The sequence below is a fragment of the Anopheles gambiae genome, chromosome X (assembly GCF_943734735.2).
Source record: "Anopheles gambiae chromosome X, idAnoGambNW_F1_1, whole genome shotgun sequence".
NCBI lineage: Eukaryota > Metazoa > Arthropoda > Insecta > Diptera > Culicidae > Anopheles > Anopheles gambiae.
Window position 1 is genome coordinate 25857876 of NC_064600.1, and position 25921 is coordinate 25883796.

General features: G+C 41.4%; 2 protein-coding genes across 11 annotated transcripts in view; one reads left to right on the forward strand and one right to left on the reverse strand.

Annotated features, from left to right (window-relative positions):
- The window catches only part of LOC1278701 (N-terminal kinase-like protein), a 140883-nt gene that overhangs the window by 95777 nt on the left and 19185 nt on the right, over positions 1 to 25921 (reverse strand). Inside the window, exon 12 of one of the 10 annotated variants that reach the window (XR_009765214.1) lies at positions 10050 to 10246. The exons of 8 other annotated variants lie outside the window; for them this stretch is intronic. Coding sequence is in view for 1 of the 2 variants with exons in the window: in XM_061647828.1 (XP_061503812.1) it covers positions 11654 to 11745 (92 nt within the window). In the remaining variant the exon portion in view is untranslated. Of the gene's footprint in view, positions 1 to 10049; positions 10247 to 11339; positions 11746 to 25921 lie in introns of those variants that run through there. One more of the 10 variants, XM_061647828.1, reaches the window with a different exon arrangement.
- LOC133391034 (AF4/FMR2 family member lilli-like) lies at positions 7293 to 10039 on the forward strand. The gene has a single exon (XM_061640903.1). It carries the CDS (start codon positions 7293 to 7295, stop codon positions 8463 to 8465), a length of 1173 nt encoding a protein of 390 aa, XP_061496887.1. The 3' UTR covers positions 8466 to 10039.

The window sequence follows — 25921 nt, forward strand, 5'->3', positions numbered from 1 at the left end:
CAAGATATAAGCAATATACATCTTCAATCGAAAGGTACCTTCTCCGACATCCCCGAAAATTTTGGCACTTCATTGACAGCAGACGACGCTCAAACGTAGTTCCTAGCACAATCAAACATAATGATTCCGTGGGCACGTCACCCGAAGATATTTGCAACATTTTTGCTGAACGATTTTCCGATGCCTTCTCTACCCCAACTGTAGATCAAACGGTGATCTCAAGGGCCACATCTTACACACCTCTAAACATGATTGATTATACCATTCCTACGTTTGATATACGCACAGTAGAAAAGTGCCTCAAAAGCCTTAAACCATCTACAGCTCCTGGTCCCGATGGCATTCCGAGTTTCATCATCAGTAAATGCTATCAGTCCCTAGCACCTGTATTAACAAACATATACAACACGTCACTGAGTTCCGGTATTTTCCCATGCTTATGGAAGACCTCGTGGATGGTACCAATATTTAAAAAAGGGGTTCGCTCATGTGCTTCAAACTATCGCGGTATCACATCACTTTGTGCGGTGTCAAAAGCTTTTGAGCTTCTGCTTTACAGCCCTATGCTCTCCGCTACATCGAATTACATTATGGATAACCAACACGGGTTCGTACCCAAACGTTCAACATTAACGAACCTCACTGAATTCGTTAGTTTCTGCAAACGTAATCTCGACTCCGAAGGTCAAGTGGATGCTATTTACACCGATCTCAAAGCTGCTTTCGACCTCATCTCACACGACATTTTAATCGCCAAATTGCTCAAATTAGGGTTTTCGGAACAAATAGTTAAGTGGTTACATTCCTACCTCACAGAACGCTCATACAAGATCAAGGTAAACGATCATACATCTAGAGAGGTGCTTGGCACCTCAGGGGTGCCTCAAGGCAGCAATTTGGGCCCGCTGCTCTTCATTCTTTATATAAACGATGTAGGGCAATTGCTAGCTAAACACCGTTTTCTTCTGTTTGCCGATGACGTTAAGCTGTTCGCTCCTATCAACGATACCAATGACTGCATCAATCTTCAACACGCCATCAACCTGTTTAGCATATGGTGCCGTGATAATGCAATGGTGCTATGTATCGAAAAATGTCGTGTTTTGTCTTTTTACCGTTCTCGGTCTTGCACACGATTTAACTACCAGATCGATAACATATCCGTTGAACGCACCGATACATTCCGCGACCTTGGGATCATTCTCGACACACGTTTAACATTTAACGATCACCTAGAGAATATAGTGTCTAGAGGGAACCAACTACTGGGTTGGATTATTCGATCAACGCAAGGTTTCCGTAATCCCATGACCATAAAAACCATCTACTGTGCCTACGTCCGATCTGTGTTAGAATATGGCAGTATTGTTAGCGACCCCTGTACCGAAGAATGGAGTAATCGAATCGAGGCCATCCAAAGAAAAGCGACTAGATATGCTGTAAGACTCTTACCATGGCGACAGGGCGATGTGTTACCCTCATACCATTCCCGGTGTCTGCTTTTAGGGATTCAGTCGTTGAAAAAGCGCCGTGAGACAGCTAAATGCCTTTTTATATCAGGACTACTTAACCACCATATTGATGCTCCTACTCTATTAGCTACGATAGAATTTAACGCGCCATCAAGGAATCTACGTACACGTCAATTCATATCCGTCCCTCGTTATAGAACTCGTTTTGGCCAGTCCGATCCTATGTCAGCTATGTGTCGAACTTTCATAAATAACTTTGATTTATTTGATTTCAACATGCCACAGAATGTTTTTAGAGATAGACTCAGGACACAACTTACGTAATAATTTTATTTTCAAAATACATTTTCTATTCTTGTGCACATGTTCTCCCCGATCGATTTATGTACCTTACATAGTCTATAAGCACTAATTTAAGTACATTCATGTAGGATCTTCAAGATCCCGATGGATCAATCAATAAACATATAAACATAAACATGAGAAACATAAGGATACGGGAGGTGGACCGTTCACCAATTGTTCTCAAAAGCCCCACTAGCCCCGAATTGAAACCCCAAGAGAGCATGTTGTTGAAGAGAAAGTCTCTATTGACGCGATCAAAAGCATGTGAAAGATCGAAGGAGACAAGCTTACCACACTTTCGTTTCCTCTGCAAATCTACCACCCTCTCTTTAACGGAAAGAACAGCCTGAAAAATGTTGCATGGTTTATTACAACACTTTTGCGCTGTCGAGACTATCTCCCACCTACCGATGATGCCATCGATTCTGATATAGGTCGAAATGCAGACATGGTAGTCCCACCTCCCCTTTTCTTAACCAGCACTATGACCCCATCAACGAAACTTGGAGGAATCTCTCCTAAGAGAGCCTCATTGAGCACGAGCAGAAGCTCGCGCTGAATGGTGCTGAAGGCGCGGAGATAAAACTCTCTTGGTATTCCATCCGGGCCGGGGGACTTCCGCGAAGCTGATCTTTTAATTGCATCGAAAAGCTCACAAGAAGTGATGTCGTCCATGCAACGATTGTTGGTTTCACAGTCCTCGGGAATAACGCGTGTGCTTGTGAATGTGTTGTCTGTAATTGTGTTGGGTGTATCGTGTGTCGTGTAAAGATTTCTAAAGAAGCCCTCAATATGAACATTTATTTCATGAGGCTCAGTTAAGTGCGAACAGTCATCTAATGTAAGCTTGTCGATCACCGTTCGCCTTTTCCTCTGCTCCTTTAACTGGAAAGTTGAAATACTTTCGCCACATAGACGTGTTTCGTTTATGCGGGCGAAGTGCTCAGAAAAACGCCTCTGGAGCATTAGCATTTTTCCTTTCACATGATTGATATTTACTAACTCATATGGGTCAGAAAGATATCTCTCGTATGCGGACTTCAACTCTCTGTAAAGGAGTTCATGATGCAAGCGGAAACTTTGATAGCGTTCATTTGTTTTCCACCGGAAAAACGATTTTATTTTAGGCTTCGCGAGCTCAACCCACCACTGCATCCACGAGCGGTAATTTCCTCGCGTCTGGTCCAATAGTTCCACTTGCATCTGAACTCCCCCAGATTTTGTTCGGATAGCACGTGTGGTCTCAGTTGCCAATAGCCGTTGCTGCGCATACGACTCGGCGCGATTGGTAGGCAGAGACGAACGGTGAGAGCCTTGTGGTCCGAAAAGGAAAGGACATGCATACCGGTCACTCTTAACTGTGTTTTCAGTGAGGAAGAAACATGACACCGATCGATACGTGATCCAGAACCACTGGTGACATAAGAAAACTCCACCTCGTTTCCTCGGAGAGCCTCCCAGCTGTCACACAAACCCATGTTATTTACCGCGTTTCGCAAAGAAAGGCTGAAATTTCTCGCGCCCGTCACATCCTTCGATTCCAACACACAGTTGAAGTCGCCCGCGAGAATAACATGATCACATGCATTCCGCAAATAGAATGGTAACGTTTGTTCGAAAAAATCCTCCCTCTCCGCTCTCCGCTGACTCCCTGATGGAGCGTAAACATTGCATAGGGTGGCATTACTCTCAAGCCGAAGACAAATTAGACGTGAATTCAAGCTGCGTTCAACATGAGAGAATTTTAGGTGGTCACGTTAAGCAATCGCCGTACCCCAGACCGGCTCACGTATATGTTGTCCAGCACATAGATTGCATAACAGTGCTCCGCGTCGCCCAGGGAAAATATTTTGGCAACGGATAAGGCGCATTGTAGCAGGTTTGGCCCATACTCCAAAACATACAACGAAACATCGTCAACGCCTTCTGCGGCACCATTTCGCGCAGGTGTTGAACAATGAGTCTAAGCACTTTGATGTACTTGACAGCTCCAGGGTGGCCACTCGAATCAGGATTTTTAATTCCGTTGTTTTTCCCGGTTTTTTTTAGTTTTCCCGGTTCACTATGCTTCGATACTTCAATTCCAAATTATTATATCATACGTTTTCAAAAATCGTTATCTAGAGCAGGGGCCTCCAAACTTTTCAGCTCGCGGGCCGCATTGCTTCAAAAATAACTATGTTGAGGGCCATTTGACGCTACCTTTAACTGATGAGTGAACGTTTAAATCTCGTTTTTATAATAAAATACCAACGATACTTGTACAGTTTCGTGTTACTAAAGCTTGATTTTTGTCTAAGAAAAGTAAAAAATACATTTTAATTTTAAAAATTCATAATAACGTAATATTTATATTAACTCTGGCAAAGTCATCGTGGGCCGCATTATAAGTTCTTGAGGGCCGCATGCGGCCCGCGGGCCGTAGTTTGGAGACCCCTGATCTAGAGGATGGTAAGTAAACACAGGCATTACGGGAAAGATGGGCACTTGTCATAAAAACTGGATAAAATTTATTACTGAATTAATCAACAATATAGTATCCAATCTGGAGGTGTGACAACACATTTGAGAACCATTTTTGGCATGATTTCTATCAAATTTGTACAAACAAATTTTCAATCGTGCGCTCATGTGTGGATCTAATTTGGCTACTATGGATCTTAAGCTATTTAAATATGCATTCTTCATATTTACGGATGTTTGATATGAGCTAACAACTGGTGAAAAAACGACAAAAAAACTTTGCTTTTTGGTGGTTTAGCTTCATGACGCTAACGTGTAAAGACTTTACCCCGTGGCAAAGATATTTTTCATCTGCTATCAATTGTTGATTTACAGATGTCATCACACAACCTTAAAAAAGGGTAACCGGAAGTCATGGACCAACCAGCCACTGGAGAAAGCATACAAATCTGCGAAGAACGGATTTACTTTCAAACAGCAGCCATGCATTATGCTGTTACTCGCACGACGCTGATGATGCACCTCACGAAAAGATACAGGAATCAACCATCAGTGCCAGTGTGGGAACCCAGTCACTCGGGCGGAATGAAGGTAGAGGCCCCAAACCAAAATGCAAAATGCCAATGTACAGGCGATGTGTGATTGGGTAACCTTAAAATTGCTAAAGGGGACAAAAATTATCAGTTCTGCTCAAAAATTGGGATCGCTCACTAAATCCACCGTTAAATTCGACACGACCGCAACTTCACGAGAGATGAATAACAAAAGACGAGTGCAAGGTAGAACGAATAGACATACCATACCCGAAATGTGCAAGAACAGATATCGATGAACGTAAGTTTTCAGAAGTATAGTACATATATTGCGTACCATATGTGGGAAACGGAAAATGTTGTCCTTACACATTGGTGTGATGTTGATGGCCTGAGGTAAGTTGGGAACAATACACAAAAAAAACCTATAAATTGAAAATACACTTAGTACGGTGGTTAACAGTGATAGCAAAATAGGCCACACACAAAAACACACACACACACACACACACACACACACACACACACACACACACACACACACACACACACACACACACACACACACACACACACACACACACACACACACACACACACACACACACACACACACACACACACACACACACACACACACACACACACACACACACACACACACACACACACACACACACACACACACACACACACACACACACACACACACACACACACACACACACACACACACACACACACACACACACACACACACACACACACACACACACACACACACACACACACACACACACACACACACACACACACACACACACACACACACACACACACACACACACACACACACACACACACACACACACACACACACACACACACACACACACACACACACACACACACACACACACACACACACACACACACACACACACACACACACACACACACACACACACACACACACACACACACACACACACACACACACACACACACACACACACACACACACACACACACACACACACACACACACACACACACACACACACACACACACACACACACACACACACACACACACACACACACACACACACACACACACACACACACACACACACACACACACACACACACACACACACACACACACACACACACACACACACACACACACACACACACACACACACACACACACACACACACACACACACACACACACACACACACACACACACACACACACACACACACACACACACACACACACACACACACACACACACACACACACACACACACACACACACACACACACACACACACACACACACACACACACACACACACACACACACACACACACACACACACACACACACACACACACACACACACACACACACACACACACACACACACACACACACACACACACACACACACACACACACACACACACACACACACACACACACACACACACACACACACACACACACACACACACACACACACACACACACACACACACACACACACACACACACACACACACACACACACACACACACACACACACACACACACACACACACACACACACACACACACACACACACACACACACACACACACACACACACACACACACACACACACACACACACACACACACACATGCTGTCAGGAGTTGTTTACAAGGACGAACGTCAAAATACGAGCTCCTATATAATAGCGGAAAATCGTGTGAAAGCGTCAATAAGTTGTGCGGAATAGTGCGGAACGTGCTTAGTAAGCCTAGGGCGCTTGCCCGTGAAGTGGAGATTGCCAGCTAGGTATAGAGAAGTGCAAGAGAACAGCATCGTACGGATTCGGCGCCGGCGACCCCGGCTGGGGCGGTCTCAAGCCGGTGACAGTTCAGGACGGCGACAGCCCAATCACCAATCATCAACAATTCCCAAGCAGAAAATTTGAATTGGCCGTTGGTGGTGTAAGATCGGAGAATCATCTCAATACGTTCCTCGTATCACGGGCTAGAAGTTAAATCTGGTGGATGAGGAAAATTGGCACGTTCACCAAAAATACTCCCACTATCCCCCATCACACCCCCCCCCCCCCCCCTCATAATCCCCTTTACTCGGTGTGCCTAAACACGGTCTTAACAGGGGCGGTAAAGACCTTCCTCGATCTCGGTGAGGCAAACACGGATAGTACTTGAGAAAAAAAAGAAAAAACCCAAAACAAAGCTGGAAGGGTAAGAATAATGCCGTCGGCACTCCGCTCCGGGGGTTTACCGGCTCACCGGCTGTCCAGTTCGTTGGAATTAAAACAAAAAAAGAGTGCCACGGGAACCAACCTCCCTTCATCACCCTAGGTGTTGATACTGCGGCAGAATCTGGAAGAGACCAGGAAGAAAAATGAGTCTCTTCAGGAACAGCTAACTCAATTGAGATGGCTCATGGAGGAGAAGCTCCGCGAGCAGCAAGAAGATGCGCAGCGTAGAGAGGAAGAAGCGCGTCGCAGGGAAGAGGCCGCAAAAGCCGACAATGAGAAGCTGCGGGTGGAACAGCAGGAGACTCGCACTACATTAATCGCAATATCGGCACAGTTGAGAGACCTGCAACAGAAGAACCAGATGAAAAGGCAGCAGCAACATCAGCCTCCCCAGCAACCAGGGCCATCGACGTCAGCCGTCTCATTGCGGAACGTAGAGGTGCAGGCTCAACCAGAGGAAGACATTGACCACAGCTCGTTTGTTGAGGTAGTGCGCCGCAAGCCCCGCGGGATAAACAGCGGCAAGTCCTCTAGTCAGCAACGTGAGCAGCAGCAGAGATCGCTTCAGCAGCAGCAACAGCAGCAGCAACAGCAGCAGCAACAGCAGCAAGAACAGCAGCAGCAACAGCAACAGCAGCGGAAGATACGTCGGCCAAAGGCAGACCTCATAGAAGTTGTTCCCCAGGAGGGCCTTACATGGGATAGTGTGTACCGCAAGGTACGCGACACAGTGCGAGATGACCCAGCACACAAGAATCTCGAAGAACATATTGGGATGGGTAAGCGCACGCGAGCGGCCCTCCTTCGTATAGAGCTCAGCCGGTCGGCAGACTCCACTCTAGTGCTACAGGAAGTGCAGGAAATAATCGGAGGGTCTGGAGTTGCTCGTGTCGTAACGGAGATGACGGAACTACTGGTTACCCACATTGACCCACTTGCCGAGGAGGAGGAATTAAAAGCAGCTCTCAATGAAGAGCTGCAAGTTAACGCTGGCGTGACAGCTATAAGCATGTGGCAACTCTTTGATGGAACGAAGCGGGCAAGAGTTCGTTTGCCGACCAAAGCAGCCAAGCAGCTTGCCGGACGAAAGTTGAGACTGTGCGGTTGCATCAGCAGTATAAAGGAAGCCATGCCCGTCTCGGTAGATCGACAGCGATGCTACCGCTGTCTGGAAAGAGGCCATCTGGCGCGCGATTGTCAATCTCCCGTGGATCGCCAACAGGCGTATATTCGGTGCGGCGCAGATGGTCACTATGCCAAAAGCTGCACTTCCGAGATCAAGTGTGCTGCGTGCAACGGTCCCCACCGCATTGGCCATATCTCTTGTGCTCGTCCTGCAGCGCGATGCCTGCACTAAAAATTCTGCAACTCAACGTAGACCACTGTCGCGAGGGCCAGGCCTTAGCACTACAAGCAGCGCGAGAGCACCGTGCTGACATATTGCTTCTGTCTGATATGCACAGGCCGCCTGAGAACAACGGGGGATGGGCGTATGATGTATCCAAGAAAGTAGCGGTAGTAGCCACCGGCTCGTACCCTATACAGCGAGTGTGGGGCAGCGAGCTACGCGGACTAGTCGCTGCTCAGGTAGCCGGTATCACATTCATGAGTGTATACGCCCCTCCAAGCCTGTCAGCACATGAGTTTGAGCGACTATTGGGGGCCATTGAGTTGGAAGCCGCGTCTCATTCCCGCGTCGTAGTTGCGGGGGACTTCAATGCCTGGCACGAAGAGTGGGGCAGCGGGAGAAACGGGCAGCGTGGGATCGAGCTACTGCAAACTGTGGAAACACTGGGACTCTCGATCCTCAATCGAGGTCGCAAACCAACCTTCATCGGACGAGGTTTCGCGGCTAGTAGTGTCATTGATGTATCGTTTTCGAGTCGGGAGATTGTTCGCCCCGACACCTGGTCAGTGATCCCCTTTTCGAGGTCGGATCATGAATTAATAGCGTTCGAGGTCAAAAAACCAGATGAGAACCCGGCCGGGGCGCAACAGCACCTGTCGCACCGACCACAAAGGTCGACACGCAAGAATCCAGCAGGCCGACAGCATGACCGTTGCGATAGTAGGCGATGGAAAACGACCCAATTCAACCGACAGTCATTTCGAGTAGCACTACGCGCCAACAACTTCCAGGAGAGAGCGGTGAGCCATATTGGCATGATCGAGGCACTTGTCGACGCCTGCAGTGAAACTATGCAACGGATCTCTGGGCTGCACAAGAGCCCACATCACGACATGTATTGGTGGACCCCAGAGATCAAGCGCCTACGTGATGATTGCCTTGCCGCGCGAGAGAGAGTACAACTGTCTCACGATTTGGAGGAGAGGAGCATGGCGGCAGCAGCTCACCGTACAGCGAAAAGTCTGCTCGAGAAGGCCATCCGTACCAGCAAGCGCCAACAGTTCCAAGAGCTGATAGACATTGCCGAGACCAACGATTACGGAACCGGTTATAGGGTGGTGATGTCCCGACTGCGGGGTAGCCCTGGGCCGCCTGAAACGGATCGCGCCGAACTGGAGAGTATTGTCTCTGACCTGTTCCCCACGCACCCACCCGTATCATGGCCTGTCTCTTCAGATGCTCCAACGACCGTCCCATCAGACAGCAGAGTAGAACCGCAAGAACTACTATCTATTGCTGCCGGGATGGTAACGAGGAAGGCCCCAGGTTTGGACGGGATTCCGAACGCTGCGGTGAAAGTGGCGATAGAGGAATACACGGAGGAGTTTTGTCGCCTGTACCAGGACTGTCTCTCGCGCGGCACCTTCCCGCCGCAGTGGAAAAGACAGCGACTGGTACTACTCCCAAAGCCTGGCAAACCCCCAGGAGAGAGCAGCTCGTATCGACCGCTGTGCATGCTTGACGCACTTGGAAAGGTACTGGAGCGGCTCATTCTCAATCGCCTGAATCGTCACATCGAGCAACAAGACTCACCGCAGCTGTCTGATGCCCAGTATGGATTCCGCCGAGGACGTTCTACCATCAGCGCGATCCAGCGTGTTGTTGACGCGGGCACAGCGGCCAGGTTGTTCCGCCGCACGAACACCCGCGATAAACGCTGCCTGATGGTGGTGGCACTGGACATCCGCAATGCATTCAACACTGCCAACTGGCAAGCAATCGCCGACGCGCTGCAAAGTAAGAATGTCCCGTCATACCTGATGAAGATCATAGGAGGCCTAGCCTACACACACACACACACACACACGTTGAAAAAAGGCCCTATCTTATTGTCCGATATTGTACCTAAACGCGCACGGAACGAGCCGACAAGCTCAAACGGGTCAAACTTTTTTTTCGCTAAAATAGCTCAAAACGTGTCAGAAACACCCTAGATGATGAAAAGTGAAACCAGAAAGTCAATCGACAACATACCCGGAGGTCCAAATTTACTCTACGCTCCCTAGGGTAGGGTACTTTTTCATACAACTAAGTAATTACAACCGGGAATTTTCCCGGTTTTCCCGGTTGAGTGGTCACCCTGCAGCTCGCAGCAGCCGATTCTGCTCGGGGTGTGTACGGTGTACCGGTCCTGATTTCGCCGGTACAAGACATCACAAAATCGGTTCACGTTTGCGTCCTACAATAAAAGAGGATTCTGGGACAATCCCTCTGGCAATATAAGGGCAAATAGGTGACGCAGATGTTGAGCATTTCGAATGAAACTGCTTCCTATATGGTCCTGGATATTTTGGTGTAGTCCTGCAGCAATCCATACATCAACAGTACACCATGCGGACAATAACGATATGTCTGCGTACAAACGGCGCCGACGGGCCTGCCCACGCCCGAAAGCAGAGCCGATTGCATACGATTATATGTTTACCATTAACATGAGAGGGACCCAACCAGCAAAACCGAAGCTATTGGAAAACTTTCCTGTGTGCCAAAGCGAGAGAGCATGTCTTCTTTCTCTAGATTTTGGACGGCACAACGCCAGTCGTGTGGCCTATGAACGAAAAACGGGAGAAGGGGAAACCGATCTCCTTCAAGTGACACACACGCATGCATCTGCATGCGTATTCCGCTGAACCGAGACTACACATCTCTCTCGATCTCCCATGATTTTTCTGCTATCGCGCTCATCCGGGTGTTAGGCATCCTCAGTCTGTCCAGAACTTTCACTGTGGAAGGATGTGTTGGAGTGATGTGTGATTTCTTGTGCCCCGTACTTTGCTCGTTTACGTTTTGTGCCGTGTTCCTTCTTCTTCAATTATGAAATGATTTATCCTTGTAAATTTCTAAGGTAAGTTTATTATCCTCGTGTGTGCTTCAATGGATACATTCAACTAACACTTGTCGTCTAAAAAGTTACAGTGCACGCGCATGTTAATCGACGGTTGCCAACATCCCGCAAAACGATCGACAGAAGGAAAACGGTGTCCGGTTTTAAAATATAAAGGAAAGCGTTTCTATAATCCTATGTGCAAAATATTGTTTAGTTTGTTATAAAAAAAAAACATGTATTAATTATTGGTTAATTTTCATCAACAGATTTCATTACAGCTCTTTCGTAGAAGAGCGCACTTCAAGGACGCCTAGGATACGGCTAAACATGCGCAGCACCAGTCCGTGACGTCATTTCCAGACAGGCGCCGGCTGAACACGCGCAGCATCAGTCGAGGATATCCTAGCGCAGAGGGTAGAAGGAATAACGAGATGAAGGGTAACAGAAAGCAACCGCAGCATTTGGAAGGGGTGAAGCATCCTGCCGTATACAGAGTGTGAGTGTGCCAAAACGCATGTGGAAAGAGTAACACCAATAAATAGCATGCGAAAGTGTGCATAAAGCAAAAAGAAAAAGCGTCACTACTACAACCAGCAATCCGAAAATATAACTCTGTTAACTCGTAATACACCCGAGTTTTTGCGTCGAAATGTGACAATGGATGAAACATGACTCCATCACTACACTCCTGAGTCCAATCGACAGTCGGCTCAGTGGACAGCGACCGGTGAACCAGGTTCCGAAGCGTGGAAAGACTCAAAAGTCCGCTGGCAAAGTAATGACCTCTGTTTTTTGGGATGCGAATGGAATAATTTTTATCGATTATCTTGAGAAGGGAAAAACCATCAACAGTGACTATTATATGGCGTTATTGGAGCGTTGGAAGGTCGAAATCGCGGCAAAACGGCCCCATATGAAGAAGAAAAAAGTGTTGTTCGACCAAGACAACGCACCGTGCCACAAGTCATTGAGAACGATGGCAAAAATTCATGAATTGGGCTTCGAATTGCTTCCCCACCCACCGTATTCTCCAGATCTGGCTTCCAGCGACTTTTTCTTGTTCTCAGACCTCAAAAGGATGCTCGCAGGGACAAAATTTGACTGAAATGAAGAGGTGGTCGCCGAAACTGAGGCCTATTTTGAGGCAAAACCGAAGGAGTACTACCAAAAAGGTATCAAAAAATTGGAAGGTCGTTATAATCGCTGTATCGCTCTTGAAGGGAACTATATTGAATAATAAAAACGAATTTCGACAAAAAAAATGTGTTTTTCTTTGTTAGACCGGGGACTTATCAGCCAACCTGTTATAACCAACACATTAAAAACCGCCTGGCCTTACACCATGGGCTGTAGCAAAGTAAAGTCGAAACAGCGGAGTGTGAAGATCCCGTTATCTACCTTCCATCGCCTCGAACAACTCAGTTCAGAGCAGGTCAAATTTGTGTCGCCTAATGCGTACGCAATACTAGATACCAACAAGGATGAGCATCCGATGGACACTAACCCTACGAAACCTATTTTGACTAGTAGTAAAGAACGTATACCACCAATAAAAATCACGTGCAAATCGTGCGGTGAAGTGCACCGTAAAATCATCGCAGCAGGTGTAGTAAGGTACGACACCAAAATAGCGAACGAAGGCATCATCGTGTACACCAACACAGCTGAGGATTTTCGAACCGTGGTCAAACACCTTTCAAACACCAACGTAAACTTTCACACTCATCAGCTGATCGAAGATCGTTCCACTAAAGTAGTGTTGAGCGGGCTTTACGATATACCTACAAAAGATCTCATCAAAATACTTGATGAAGAGGATATCAAACCAGTTGCGGTGAAGAAGTTGGCAATCCGCAACAAAAAATATGATGAACATACTTCGCTAAAGGAAGCGTTGACCTCTTCAAATTGCGCTGTATTAGTGCACTAGATCACTGTAGAGTAAAGTAGTACTTCTACTCTAACAAACAAGGGCCGATGCAGTGTAAAAGATGTCAATGATATGGTCACGGAGCCACAAATTGTTATCATCCCGCCACCTGCATTAAATGTGCAGGTAAGCATGAATCCAAAATACGTCCGTTGTCAGAATCGTCATCCAGTGAGAACGGGCAACTTCCCAGCCATAAGCTGAAATGCGCAAACTGTGAGGATAGTCACCCTGCAAATTTTTGGGGCTATCCAAAAAGGTCAACAAAACCAATAAAAGACCAGTAGCTAGGGATTTCATACTTAAGGGTAATGCGTTTCCCACTCTTCCGCCAAACCCTTCCTATCATAGAACAATTCCAACCCAGAAAGAGAATAATAGACCAAATCAAAACGGGAACGATCTTTACAACAGCGCAGAACTAACAGTTATTTTGGGACAAGTTTTTTTGTAAAATTCGCTCGTGCAAATCTAAAGAACAACAAATTACCGCAATTTTCGAGATAGTAAGCAAGTTTTGTTTTGCGAACTAATGAATACACAAGATGAATTAATTATTACATGCTGGAATGCAAACGGTGTTTCCAATAAAAAAAATATAATTAGAGCATTTCCTAAAGGAACAAAATACAGACATAATGATTATAGTAGAAACCTTTCTAAAGCCAGAACTAAGATTCAACAATAATAATTACAATACTTTTAGACTAAATCGACTGTCAGGTACCAAAGGTGGGCTTTTAATTCTAATCAAGCACAACATCGCTTATAGCCCAATGAGATCATTTGCACTGGAAATAATAGAAGCCATAGGTATTCAATTAACTACTTTCAAAGGCGCATCGAATTCAATAATTAGTAAATTTAAAAATTATATTAAAAAACTTACCAAAATAAGGAATAATTTCATAATATGTGGTGACCTCAACGCTCGCCATTAAATGTGGAATTGCGCGTCTATACATTCGTCGGGTAAATGCTTATTTGAAGAATTACAATAAGGTCAATTTACTATCTGCTTTCCAAACACTCCAACACTACCCTGCCGATTCAAAACGAAACCCTTCAACACTAGACATCACTCTCACCAATTACAATAGCTCTCTTTCAACACTAAAAACTTCTAAAAACTTTTCATCAGATCATTTACTAGTTTCTTTTAGTGCAGTAAAAGAAAAAGCCAATGTCAAACCTGATAGTCATGTATGATTATAGCAAAGCCAACTGCAACGAATTTAAGCAATGCATTAATAATAGGATAAATCCAACTGAATTATCTCTCAATAATATTCATAATCATCAACAAATCGGCAATATGATTGAAAAACTAACATCTGTAACAGTAACATGGCAGTTCCGGTGATTAACCCAGGAAAATACAACATAATTATCCCTCCGAACATTATTTCTCTAATAAAACTAAGAAATACATTTAGAAAGAGATGGCAAAGACATAGGCTTAGCAATATATTGAAAAACTCTTACCATTTCCTTAGAAATCTAATCGATATAAAGTTATCTGAATCACGCAACAATTCGTGGTCCAAAAATCTGGAATCAATGACAAACTGCAATGACAAACTCTGCACTTTTGTCAGAATAATTAAAAATAAGCAAAACTCTATCCCTATTTTGAAAAAAGATAATCAAAACCTTATCACGGCTACCGAAAAATGTGATGTGTTAAAAAAAGTATTTGAATCAGCCCACACTTTAACAGCAAATTATAAAAGTACTTTTGATCGTCATGTAAAAGAAAAAAAAATAGGAGTTTCCGGAATTAAATCGATCAGATAACACAAATTAATTTTGAATTAATTAAACCAAAAGACATTGCTATAATATAACGACGACTAAAAACAAAAAAAAAATCTACAGGACACGACATGGTAAATAATAATGCAATCAAAAGGTTACCCAGGAAAGCCATAATATATCTTAACGTTATATTTAATGGTTGTCTGAAACTTGGTTACTTTCCAAAAACTTGGAAAATAGCTAAAGTTATTGCTATTCCAAAACCGGGTAAAGATCATAGCATTCCAGAGAACTACAGACCAATTAGCTTTCTCTGTTGTATGGGAAAAATATTCGAAAAACTTTTAGAAAAAAGAATAGCTGCCCACTCTTATAGCAACAATACAATTCCCGACAGCCAGTTTGGTTTCCGCCCTTCCTTTTCCACCACACATCAAGTCCATAGGATGAGCAAAAACATCACACAATAGACTAAACAAAAAATCAACCGGAGTGGTACTGCTTGATTATGAGAAAGCATTTGATTCTATATGGCATGAAGGGCTAGTTTACAAACTCAAAAGATTTAACTTTCCAAGATATTTAATCAATATAATACATTTATACATCATTTATCACTAACCGGCAGAACAACATTCACGTGGCAAATTCCACATCGAACCCATACACACCGTTGGCAGGTGTACCCCAAGGTAGCACACTGTCACCATTATTATTTAACATATACATATCATGACATTCCAATAATGCGCAACTGCGAGCAATACGTATATGCAGATGATTTTGCATTGTCATCTACCGCTAAAAATCCGAAAGCCATAATTAAAAATCTTGACTTTGACCTAAAGAAGTACGCGCGATACTGCAAAAAATGGAAGTTAAAATTACACGAAACGAAAACCGAAGCTATATTCTTCACGCGAGCTACCCAATTATAGACTCATGATCAACAAAAATCTAATTGGTTGGATGGATTCTATAAAATATTTGGGAGTATATCTAGACAAACAACTGACATTTAAAAATCACACAAACAAGCTGAGTGTTAAATGCGAAAACATTTTTAGAACTCTGTATTGTTTCCTCAATAGGAAATCAAAACTTAATTACAAAATTAAATTATTATTGTACAAAGCATTAATACTTACTTACTTATCCGGCGCTACAACCGCTTTGCGGTCCTGGCCTGCCTTAGGAGTGTCCGAAGCCGCTCACGGTTTCGCGCCTTCGTCTGCCGGTCCGTTATTCCGGCCTTAATGGCGGACGTCTCCACGCCATCTTGCCACCTCAATTTGGGCCTACCACGCCTCCTTGTGGGCGACCTAAAAGACTTTACGGGCTGGGTCGTCCGTTTCCATGTGTACAACATGGCCAGCCCACTGGAGCCGGCGAGCTTGATACGCTGCACGACAGTTAAGTCGGCGTACATCTCGTATAGCTCGTCATTATAGCGGCTCCTCCATTGTCCTTCCAGACATACGGGGCCAAGTATCCTTCTGAGCATCTTCCTCTCGAACGCGGCTAGGAGGGTTTTGTCAGATTTAGACAGTGTCCATGTCTCAGAGGCGTATGTGAGTACCGGTACTATATAGGTACTATATATGTCCAGCTTCGTCCGTCGTTCTTCGAAGGTTCTTCGAAGTGAACTGATTTTTCAGGCTGTAGAATGACCGGTTCGCAGTCAGCATCCTTGCGCGCAATTCAGCTTCCATGCTATTGTCGTTGCTGACCTTTGACCCAAGATAGGTGAATTCTAGGACGATTTCAAAAGTGCGTTCACCTATTTATACGTCACGCCTTCGTAGTTTCTGATTATTTATTGCTAGGGCCGCTGATGTTGCCACCATCAGTTTGGTCTTTGCCTCGTTTATCTGCAATCCGAGGCTCTATGCCGCCTGCTCGATCCCTTGGTAGGCTTCTGATACATAGGAGAGCCGCAGACCAATGATGTCTATATCATCAGCGTATGCCAGGATCTGGGTTGACTAATAGAAGATGGTTCCCGTAGTCTCCACCCTCGAGTCACGGATGGCCCTCTCTAGCGCCAAGTTGAATAGGAGACAGGCAAGCCTGTCCCCCTGGCGCAGACCCTTGGTGCTAGCAAAAGGTCCTGAGAGTTTTCCATCCACCCTCACCCTCACCTGGCAAGTGACGTTGGTCATAGTCATTCTAACTAGCCTTATCAGTTTGGCCGGGATTCCAAAAGAGCTCATAGTGTCATACAAAGCATTAATACTCCCAAATATAACTGACGCTTCACCAGGATGGTCCAATTGTGCGGATTGTCATAAGTTGACACTTCAAAGAATACAAAACCAATTTCTTAAAGCTATACTTAAAGTCCTCCCTGGGTACAGAACAGCTCAATTGCACATAGATTGTAATATATCCACAATATCCTGTAAATTATCATTGTTAAAATCTATATATAATGTAAAATGCTCATTTAGCACACATTCATTTCTGAGAGAATTATGCACTCAACCAGTTAGATTGAAGTTATAAATCTAATTTAGGTTGTAAATATTACCAGGAATTTTAGTATGAAAGATTTATTATTTAGATTAGAATAGCGTTAGATTACTTTCTTCATTCACATTTGGGTTTTTTCCAAAGCCATTTTTCCCCTATAATTTCTTGTTCCTGACTGTATAAGCTATGCAATGCAGTGAAAAATCAGCGTAGAGCTACCTAAAGCAATCAAATCAATGAGGAGAGAAGCTTATTTCGGGCCCATTATAGTATATATATATATATATATATATATATTTTATATATTTTTCAGATATATAAAATAGTATATTTTTTTATAATATATTTTTTTATATATATATATAAATATATATATATATATATTTTATATATCTATATATATATATATATATATATATATATATAAATATATATATATATATATATATATATATATATATATATATATATATATATATATATATATATATATATATATATATATATATATATATATATATATATATATATATATATATATATATATATATATATATATATATATATATATATATATATATATATATATATATATATATATATATATATATATATATATATATATATATATATGTATACAGGCGGTCCCCGAGATACACGGTACCTCTTATACGCGGATTCGGAGATACGCGGTTTTCTAAATTTGACAATTCTTTGAGCAAATTGTACTGATTTGACACATCAATTGCAAATTGTCAAATAATTTCCGTTTTGATCGAATGTTCAAAACTATTTCAAAAGGTTTAAAACAGTTATATTCAGTCAGAATCATATCAAATAATTCATAAAGTGACTAAAACCGCCCCCTACTTGCAAAATTACACGAAAATTTGTGATATTTTAGCTGGAAATCACGAGATTCGACTTACGCGGAAATTCGAGATACGCGGTATTTTGCGGCCGTTTTCGGTCCCCATTATCCGTGTATCTCGGGGACCGCCTGTATATATGATACAATTAGAACTCGCTAATTGCATTTATATCATATGTGTACAAAAAAAAGATAGATTTTGTTTATTAGAAAGAAATTTTGTAACACGACTAATGTCTGCGTATTTTGTCATGTTTGTTATTTTATACAAACTGGATAAACTGACTTTTTCTCATATTTATGTGAACAACTCGGATTTTTTGTATTCAATTGAAAAAGCAGACTTGCAATTGGCGAGGTTTGAATGTATTTCACTTCGTCACATGCCAGCGCGCATATCTGTCAAGTCAGAAACGTAAACAAACACGGACAACCGCCCGTAAAGATTGTGTGCAGAATAATCGTAAAATTTTATGCGAAAACTCGGGAAAAGGTAAGTGTTCTGTGCATATTTCAGTAAATAAACTATCTTTTAATGTTTGAACACAGATCACATATTTTAAAACAAAATTAACAGAAACTTGTACTAAAATTTTATGAAAAAATTAAAGGTTTCCGCCATCGGTATAATGATATAAAAATAATTATATTAACAACTTATATAAAGTATATTATATATATTATAATATAATATACCATATGAATAAATGTATACCTAAGTATATATATATATATATATATATATATATATATATATATATATATATATATATATATATATATATATATGTATGTATATAACGAAAAATTCGTACATGAAAGCAACTGAAAGGTTCGATTCTCACAGAGATCTTTCAACCTCCGATAATCTTGAAACAGAAGGAGACAAAATGGAAGAGATCGCAACACAATTGGTCGAGATGATGCGAGCCATCACTTCTCTCCAGAACCAATACACAGCGCTAAGCGCAAGTACCTCATCAAGTAATGCAGGTAATAATAGGGCATTTGACGATTATTTTCGCATTCCTGACCCTATAAAATCATTGCCAACTTTTGAGGGCAATCGGAAACAACTAGCATCATGGTTATCAACCGCCGATAACACACTAGCTTTGTTTAAAGACCTAGTACCTGCAGCAGTGTACCAAATGTACGTTACTGCAGTAACAAACAAAATTTGTGGGAAAGCAAAAGACATCCTATGTCTTTCAGGAAGTCCACAAAATTTCGACGAAATTAAAGAAATTTTAATTTCTTCGCTAGGTGACCGACAAGAATTATCCACCTATAAATGCCAAATGTGGCAAAATAAAATGACCGATGGGATGAGTATTCACAAATATTACCACCAAACTAAAGAAATTGTGCAAAATATTAAAACCCTTGCAAAACAAAACGAACAATACCGCACAAATTGGGTTGCAATCAATGCATTCATTGATGAAGACGCACTTGCTGCATTCATCGCTGGACTTAGAGGAAATTACTTTGGGCACGCCCAAGCCGCTCGACCTAAAGACATTGAGGATGCGTATGCATTCCTTTGTAAGTTCAAAGCGACAGAACAAAATGCAGGCAGCCTTACCAAAAATGTTCAAACCCCATCCAATAAACCACCTTTTAAGAATAAATTCAACCAAAATGAAAGTACCAGTTATAATAAACCAACTAAAGCCATTTCAGAAAAGAAATTTTCAATCAAAAACTCAGATGAACCTGAACCAATGGATGTAGATGCTTCAATGCGCAGTAAATACGCACAAAATAAAAAGCAATTCCACAACAACGAGGTTGAAACGGAACAAGAGTCCAATGACAGTGACAGTGATGATGAAACTGATCATTTTAACGAAGTAAATTTTCGCCTAGCAGGAAGTCTGAAAAACAATACTTAAATTCCAAAAAGAAATACAACTATCTCCCATATTTACGCACTAAACAAGGTCTCAATCTATTGATCGATTCCGGCGCAAATAAGAATCTTATCCAACCAGGTGTTTTAAAAACAAAAAAGGAAATCAAACAGATCGAAATCACTAACATAGTGGGAAAACAAATTATAGATACCTGCGGAAAAACAAACCTTTTATACAAGGAAATTCCCTCACAAAAATATTACGAATTAAAATTCCACAATTTTTTCGATGGATTGATTGGCTCACAATTTTTAGCAGAAAATGAAGCTATTCTCAATTGCCGAAAACAAACACTTGAAATTTCAAAAGTAATTATGCCATTTGAAAAATATTTCCTAACGAGAAAAACTATAACCATGTAGTAACTCTCCCAACCAATACGGACGGAGAATGGATTGTTTACGAACCGACTAAACTTTGTAAAAAAATTACAGTTCAGCCAGGCGTATACTCAGCCAAAAATAAAAAAAAAACTACAATTTTACTACAGACAAATAGACCAAAACCCCCTAATATACAACATAAAGCGTTAGAAATTACAGTAAATAATTTCGAAACTGTTACTCATTTACCCATGAAACCCGAATCAAAAATTACAAGCGAAATGCTGAGCGAGATAATTCGTACATCTCATCTTTCAACTTTGGAAAAAGACCATCTTTTTAGAACAATTATTAAAAATCAGAACGTTCTATTAAAAGCAGGAGAAAAACTTTCAGCTACACCAGATGTTAAACACAAAATAACTACCACTAATGATGCACCAGTTTTTACAAAATCATATCGATATCCACACGCATTTAAAAATGACGTAGAGGAACAGATTAATGAACTACTACGAAATGGTATCATAACCCATTCGACAAGCCCCTATTCCTCGCCAATATGGGTAGTCCCCAAAAAGGTTGATGCCTCGGGAAAGAGAAAAATAAGAGTACACAGAAAACTTTTTTTACTGAACTTCAGTAAAATTTTACTGAATTTTTTTTAACTGAAGTTTCAGTAATCCTTTCAGTAAAAAGAATGTTTACTGAATCATTCAGTAATATCCGGTGCTCACCAAAATGACAGCTCGTTTACTGAAATCCCAGTAAAGCCATTCTCATATTACTGATTTTCAGTAGTTGGTAGCGATTAAAAAATGACGAAATATTTATTTTAAATTGAGTTTTTATTGATGCGCAGATATTGCCAGTCCCTCAGTTCATATTCATACATGTTTTGTGTTGTTTTATACAGTTTTTATACTGTATTTTGCCGCCGCAATTGTAGACGGTTCAGTAAGCGCTCACAGACACCACGCAATTTCAGCAAGCACAGTGGATTGTAGCAAATATTTTACACACCAACACGGCTGCCAATTGTGTGAAATAAATCCCGTAAGCCGAAATATAGCCTGGAATTTCACCAGGGTGCCTGTAAGCGCCTACAAAATCAACTTTTTGCACATCACGAGCAAGTGGGAACTGCATTGTTTTGTTTTGATGTTCTGACTGACAGGTCGATTTGACAGAATGAATTGCTGCATTTTCAGTAATTTGTTTTACTGGTATCCAGTGAAACGACTAATTTGACACTTATTTTACTGATTTTCAGTAAAATGCTTATTACTGAAATGAATTCAGTAAATTATTTTGCTGAAAGTCAGTAAAAACATGACATTCATGCTGAAAATCAGTAAAATATTCTATTACTGAACCGTTTCAGTAAAAAACTTTACTGAAGCAGGATGAGAAAATTTGCTGTGTAGTAATCGACTACCGCAAGTTGAATGAAAAGACCATTGACGAAAAATTCCCCATCCCACAAATTGAAGAAATACTAGACAGTTTGGGTAAATCAGTTCATTTTACAACACTTGACCTCAAATCAGGATTCCACCAAATCGAGATGGATTCTAACGATAAAGGGAAGACAGCGTTTTCTACAGCACAAGGCCACTTTGAGTTCAATCGAATGCCTTTTGGGTTGAAAAACGCCCCAGCTGCTTTTCAACGCGCTATGAACAGTGTGCTAACAGGACTGATAGGAAATATTTGTTTCGTGTACCTCGATGACATTATAATCATCGGTAAAAACTTGGAAAACCACATAGAAAATCTAAACACAGTTTTAGAAAGGCTTTCAAAATTTAACCTCAAAATTCAACTAGATAAGTGCGAATTCCTTAGAAAAGAAACAGAATTTTTAGGACATGTTATTACTCAGGAAGGTATAAAACCGAATCCAGATAAAATCACCAAAATCCTAGAATGGAAACTGCCATCAACACAGAAAGAAATCAAACAATTCTTAGGTTTATCAGGCTACTATCGCAGATTCATCAAAGACTATTCAAAATTAACAAAACCTCTTTCAAAATGCCTAAAAAAGGATACTAAGATAAACACGCAAGATAAAGAGTATAAAACATCTTTCAATAGTCTAAAACAAATTATCGCTTCGGATCAGATATTAGCATACCCTGATTTCGAAAGACCGTTCATTCTAACAACCGATGCAAGCAACTACGCTCTTGGCGCAGTTTTATCGCAAATCCAAGAAGGAAAAGAGCGACCAATTGCGTTCGGAAGTAGAACATTAAACGAAGCCGAATCCAGATACTCCACTACAGAAAAAGAAGCCTTAGCGATTATTTGGTCTGTCCAAAAGTATAAATCTTATTTGTATGGTCATAAATTCACACTCGTTACTGACCGTAAACCTCTTACATTCATCAAAACATCCACTAAAAACTCAAAAATTCTTCGCTGGCGCCTAGAACTCGAGAATTTCGATTTCGACATCCAATACAAGAAAGGAAAGGCCAACGTAGTAGCAGACGCGCTAAGCAGGAAAACGGAAATTCTTACAAATACCAATATTAACCAAGATTCTTCCATTTCAGGCACTCCTAAGAACAATGTTTCCAATACAATTGACGTCAACTTCGAAGAATCATCATCTATTTCAGAATCCCTTCAGCATAATAACCCCTCACAGAAAAATACTAACTCTGATTCACACACCATGCATTCAGCTGATACATCCGACGATTATTTTATCCATTTCTCCGAGAGACCAATCAATTACTACAGAAATCGGATAATTTTCCGAAAATCCCATATAATAACTGAGATTACGGAAACCCCTTTTAACAACTATAAAAGAGCAATTATTTGCAGAAATGATTTTGACGAATTAACAATACTAGATTCTCTAAAAAATTTCCACAATAACAAACAAACCGCGATTATGGCACCGGATGAATCAACTATTTCACTCATTCAATCCGTTTATCGACAATACTTCAACCAACATGGACATTTTGTTCTTACACACTTACAAGTAGAAGACGTTAGTAACGAACAACGCCAAGACATCATCATAGCTAAAGAACACGAACGCGCCCATAGAGGTATTCACGAAGTTCATAATCAACTAACAAGATGCTATTTCTTTCCACACATGATGACAAAAATTAAAAAACTAATTAATCTTTGCAAGATCTGTAACGTACACAAGTATGAACGCAAACCGTATAACATCAAAATCACACCCCGACCTATTGAAACAACCCCTTTCAGTCGCGTTCACATCGACATCTTTGGAATCGACAAACACAACTACTTAACGTTCATATGTGCTTTTTCAAAATTTTTACAAACCATAGAAATTCCGTCCAGGAACTTGACAGACATAAGAAAAGCTCTTGCTCATTTTATTACAACGTTTGGCGCACCGAGAAAAATTATTTGCGATCACGAAACCACATTTAGAAGTCTTCAACTTCAATCATTTTTAGCCAATTTAGGAACAGAATTAGAATTTTCTTCATCCTCCGAAACCAATGGACAGGTAGAGCGAACACACAGTACAATTATAGAATTGTTCAACACCAATAATCACAAGTTCAGAGATTTAAGCTCTCCGGAGATCATAAAAGTAGTGACAGCACTATACAACGAAACAGTTCACTCCTCAACAGGATTCACGCCCAACGAAATCATTTTTAACAGAACTAGCAATCGGAATCCAGAACAAATAATTCAAACCACTAGAAACATTTACGAAAAAGTATCCCAAAAGTTCCACAATGCAAGTAGAAACATGCAGAAATATAACGATGAAAAAGAAACACCACCGGAAATAGAGACAGGTAAACAGATATTTGTAAAGAAAGGCGTTAGGAAAAAATTAGACCCGCGATTCAACGAAAAAACTTGTCGTAATGCGAATGATAAAACAGTTACAATGGCAAGAAATATCAAGAGGAACAAAAACAAGTTAAGGAGAATCAAGTCCCAGTAATACGTTCTTTCCGTTTTCTTTATCTTTCCCAGGCTTGGAGATCGAAAATGCAATACTTTCCGATAACATTCATGCTAATCCTGCTTACACAACTCTCGCAAAGTAAAGAATTAGAAATCATAGATTTGAACAGGCAACCGATATTTTTTCTTAAAACCAGAACTTGTAGATTACAAACAGGAAGCATAAAATTCATACATCCTATAAACATGTTAACCCTTGAAAATGCTATTAACACCATTACACACTTTTCGTACGAAAACATTAATAACGAACTTAAAGAAATTGTCAGACTAAAAGTAAAATTATTGTACTCAAACTTCCAACAATTAAAACCTAAACATAGAACAGCTAGAAGTCTAGAAATCTTAGGAACAGCTTGGAAATGGATAGGAGGAAGTCCTGACGCCGACGACCTCAGAATCATCAACACCACAATGAACGAGCTAACCGAGAACAACAACAAACAGTACCGAATCAACAAACAGTTCGATCACAGGCTACGAACCCTCACTGACACCATAAATCAATTGACAAAAGAACGAGAACAAGTAATGCTGAATGAACTAGAAACCATTAAAACCATAATGAACATCGATATCATCAACCATGTTTTAGAAGAAATTCAAGAAGCAATCAGTTGGACTAAAGTATCAGTAGTTAGCAACAAGATTCTATCATCACCAGAGATAAACTCCATCAAAACCATACTAGAAGACCAAGGAGTAAAAGTCGAATTACCAGATGAAGCGCTAAAGCTAGTACAACCAATTATCGCGATCAACTCGAATTCGATACTCTACATACTGAAGATCCCTCAGCTAGCTGATGAAGAAGCAACAATGCTTGAAGTATTTCCTCTCAGTATCGATAACAGAATCATAGTAGAGACTCCGACGCACCTTATAAAAACACGGAACAAAGTGTTCAAACCAGCCAAACCTGATGAATACATCCAAAACCAATACAGGGAGTACATCGATAAATGCACATCCAATCTCATCCTAGGGAGAAAAAGCGATTGTTCTACTGCAAGAAAGAACAACACGACGATAAAGCTAATATCCGATGGACTTATCATTGTCGACAACACAAAAGGAGCAGCCCTGAGTTCAAGCTGTGGACCCGATGATAAACTCGTCTCCGGAAATCTTCTGATACGCTTCAACGATTGCGAGGTAACGATAATGAATCAAACATTTTCTTCTAAGACTATCTCCAGCACAGTAGAGCCATATTGGGGAGCAGTATCCATCACCGAAGTCAGATGGCAACACCATAAACCGATGATAAGGCAAGACGCATTCGAGAACATTGGAACGATGCAGCATTCTTATC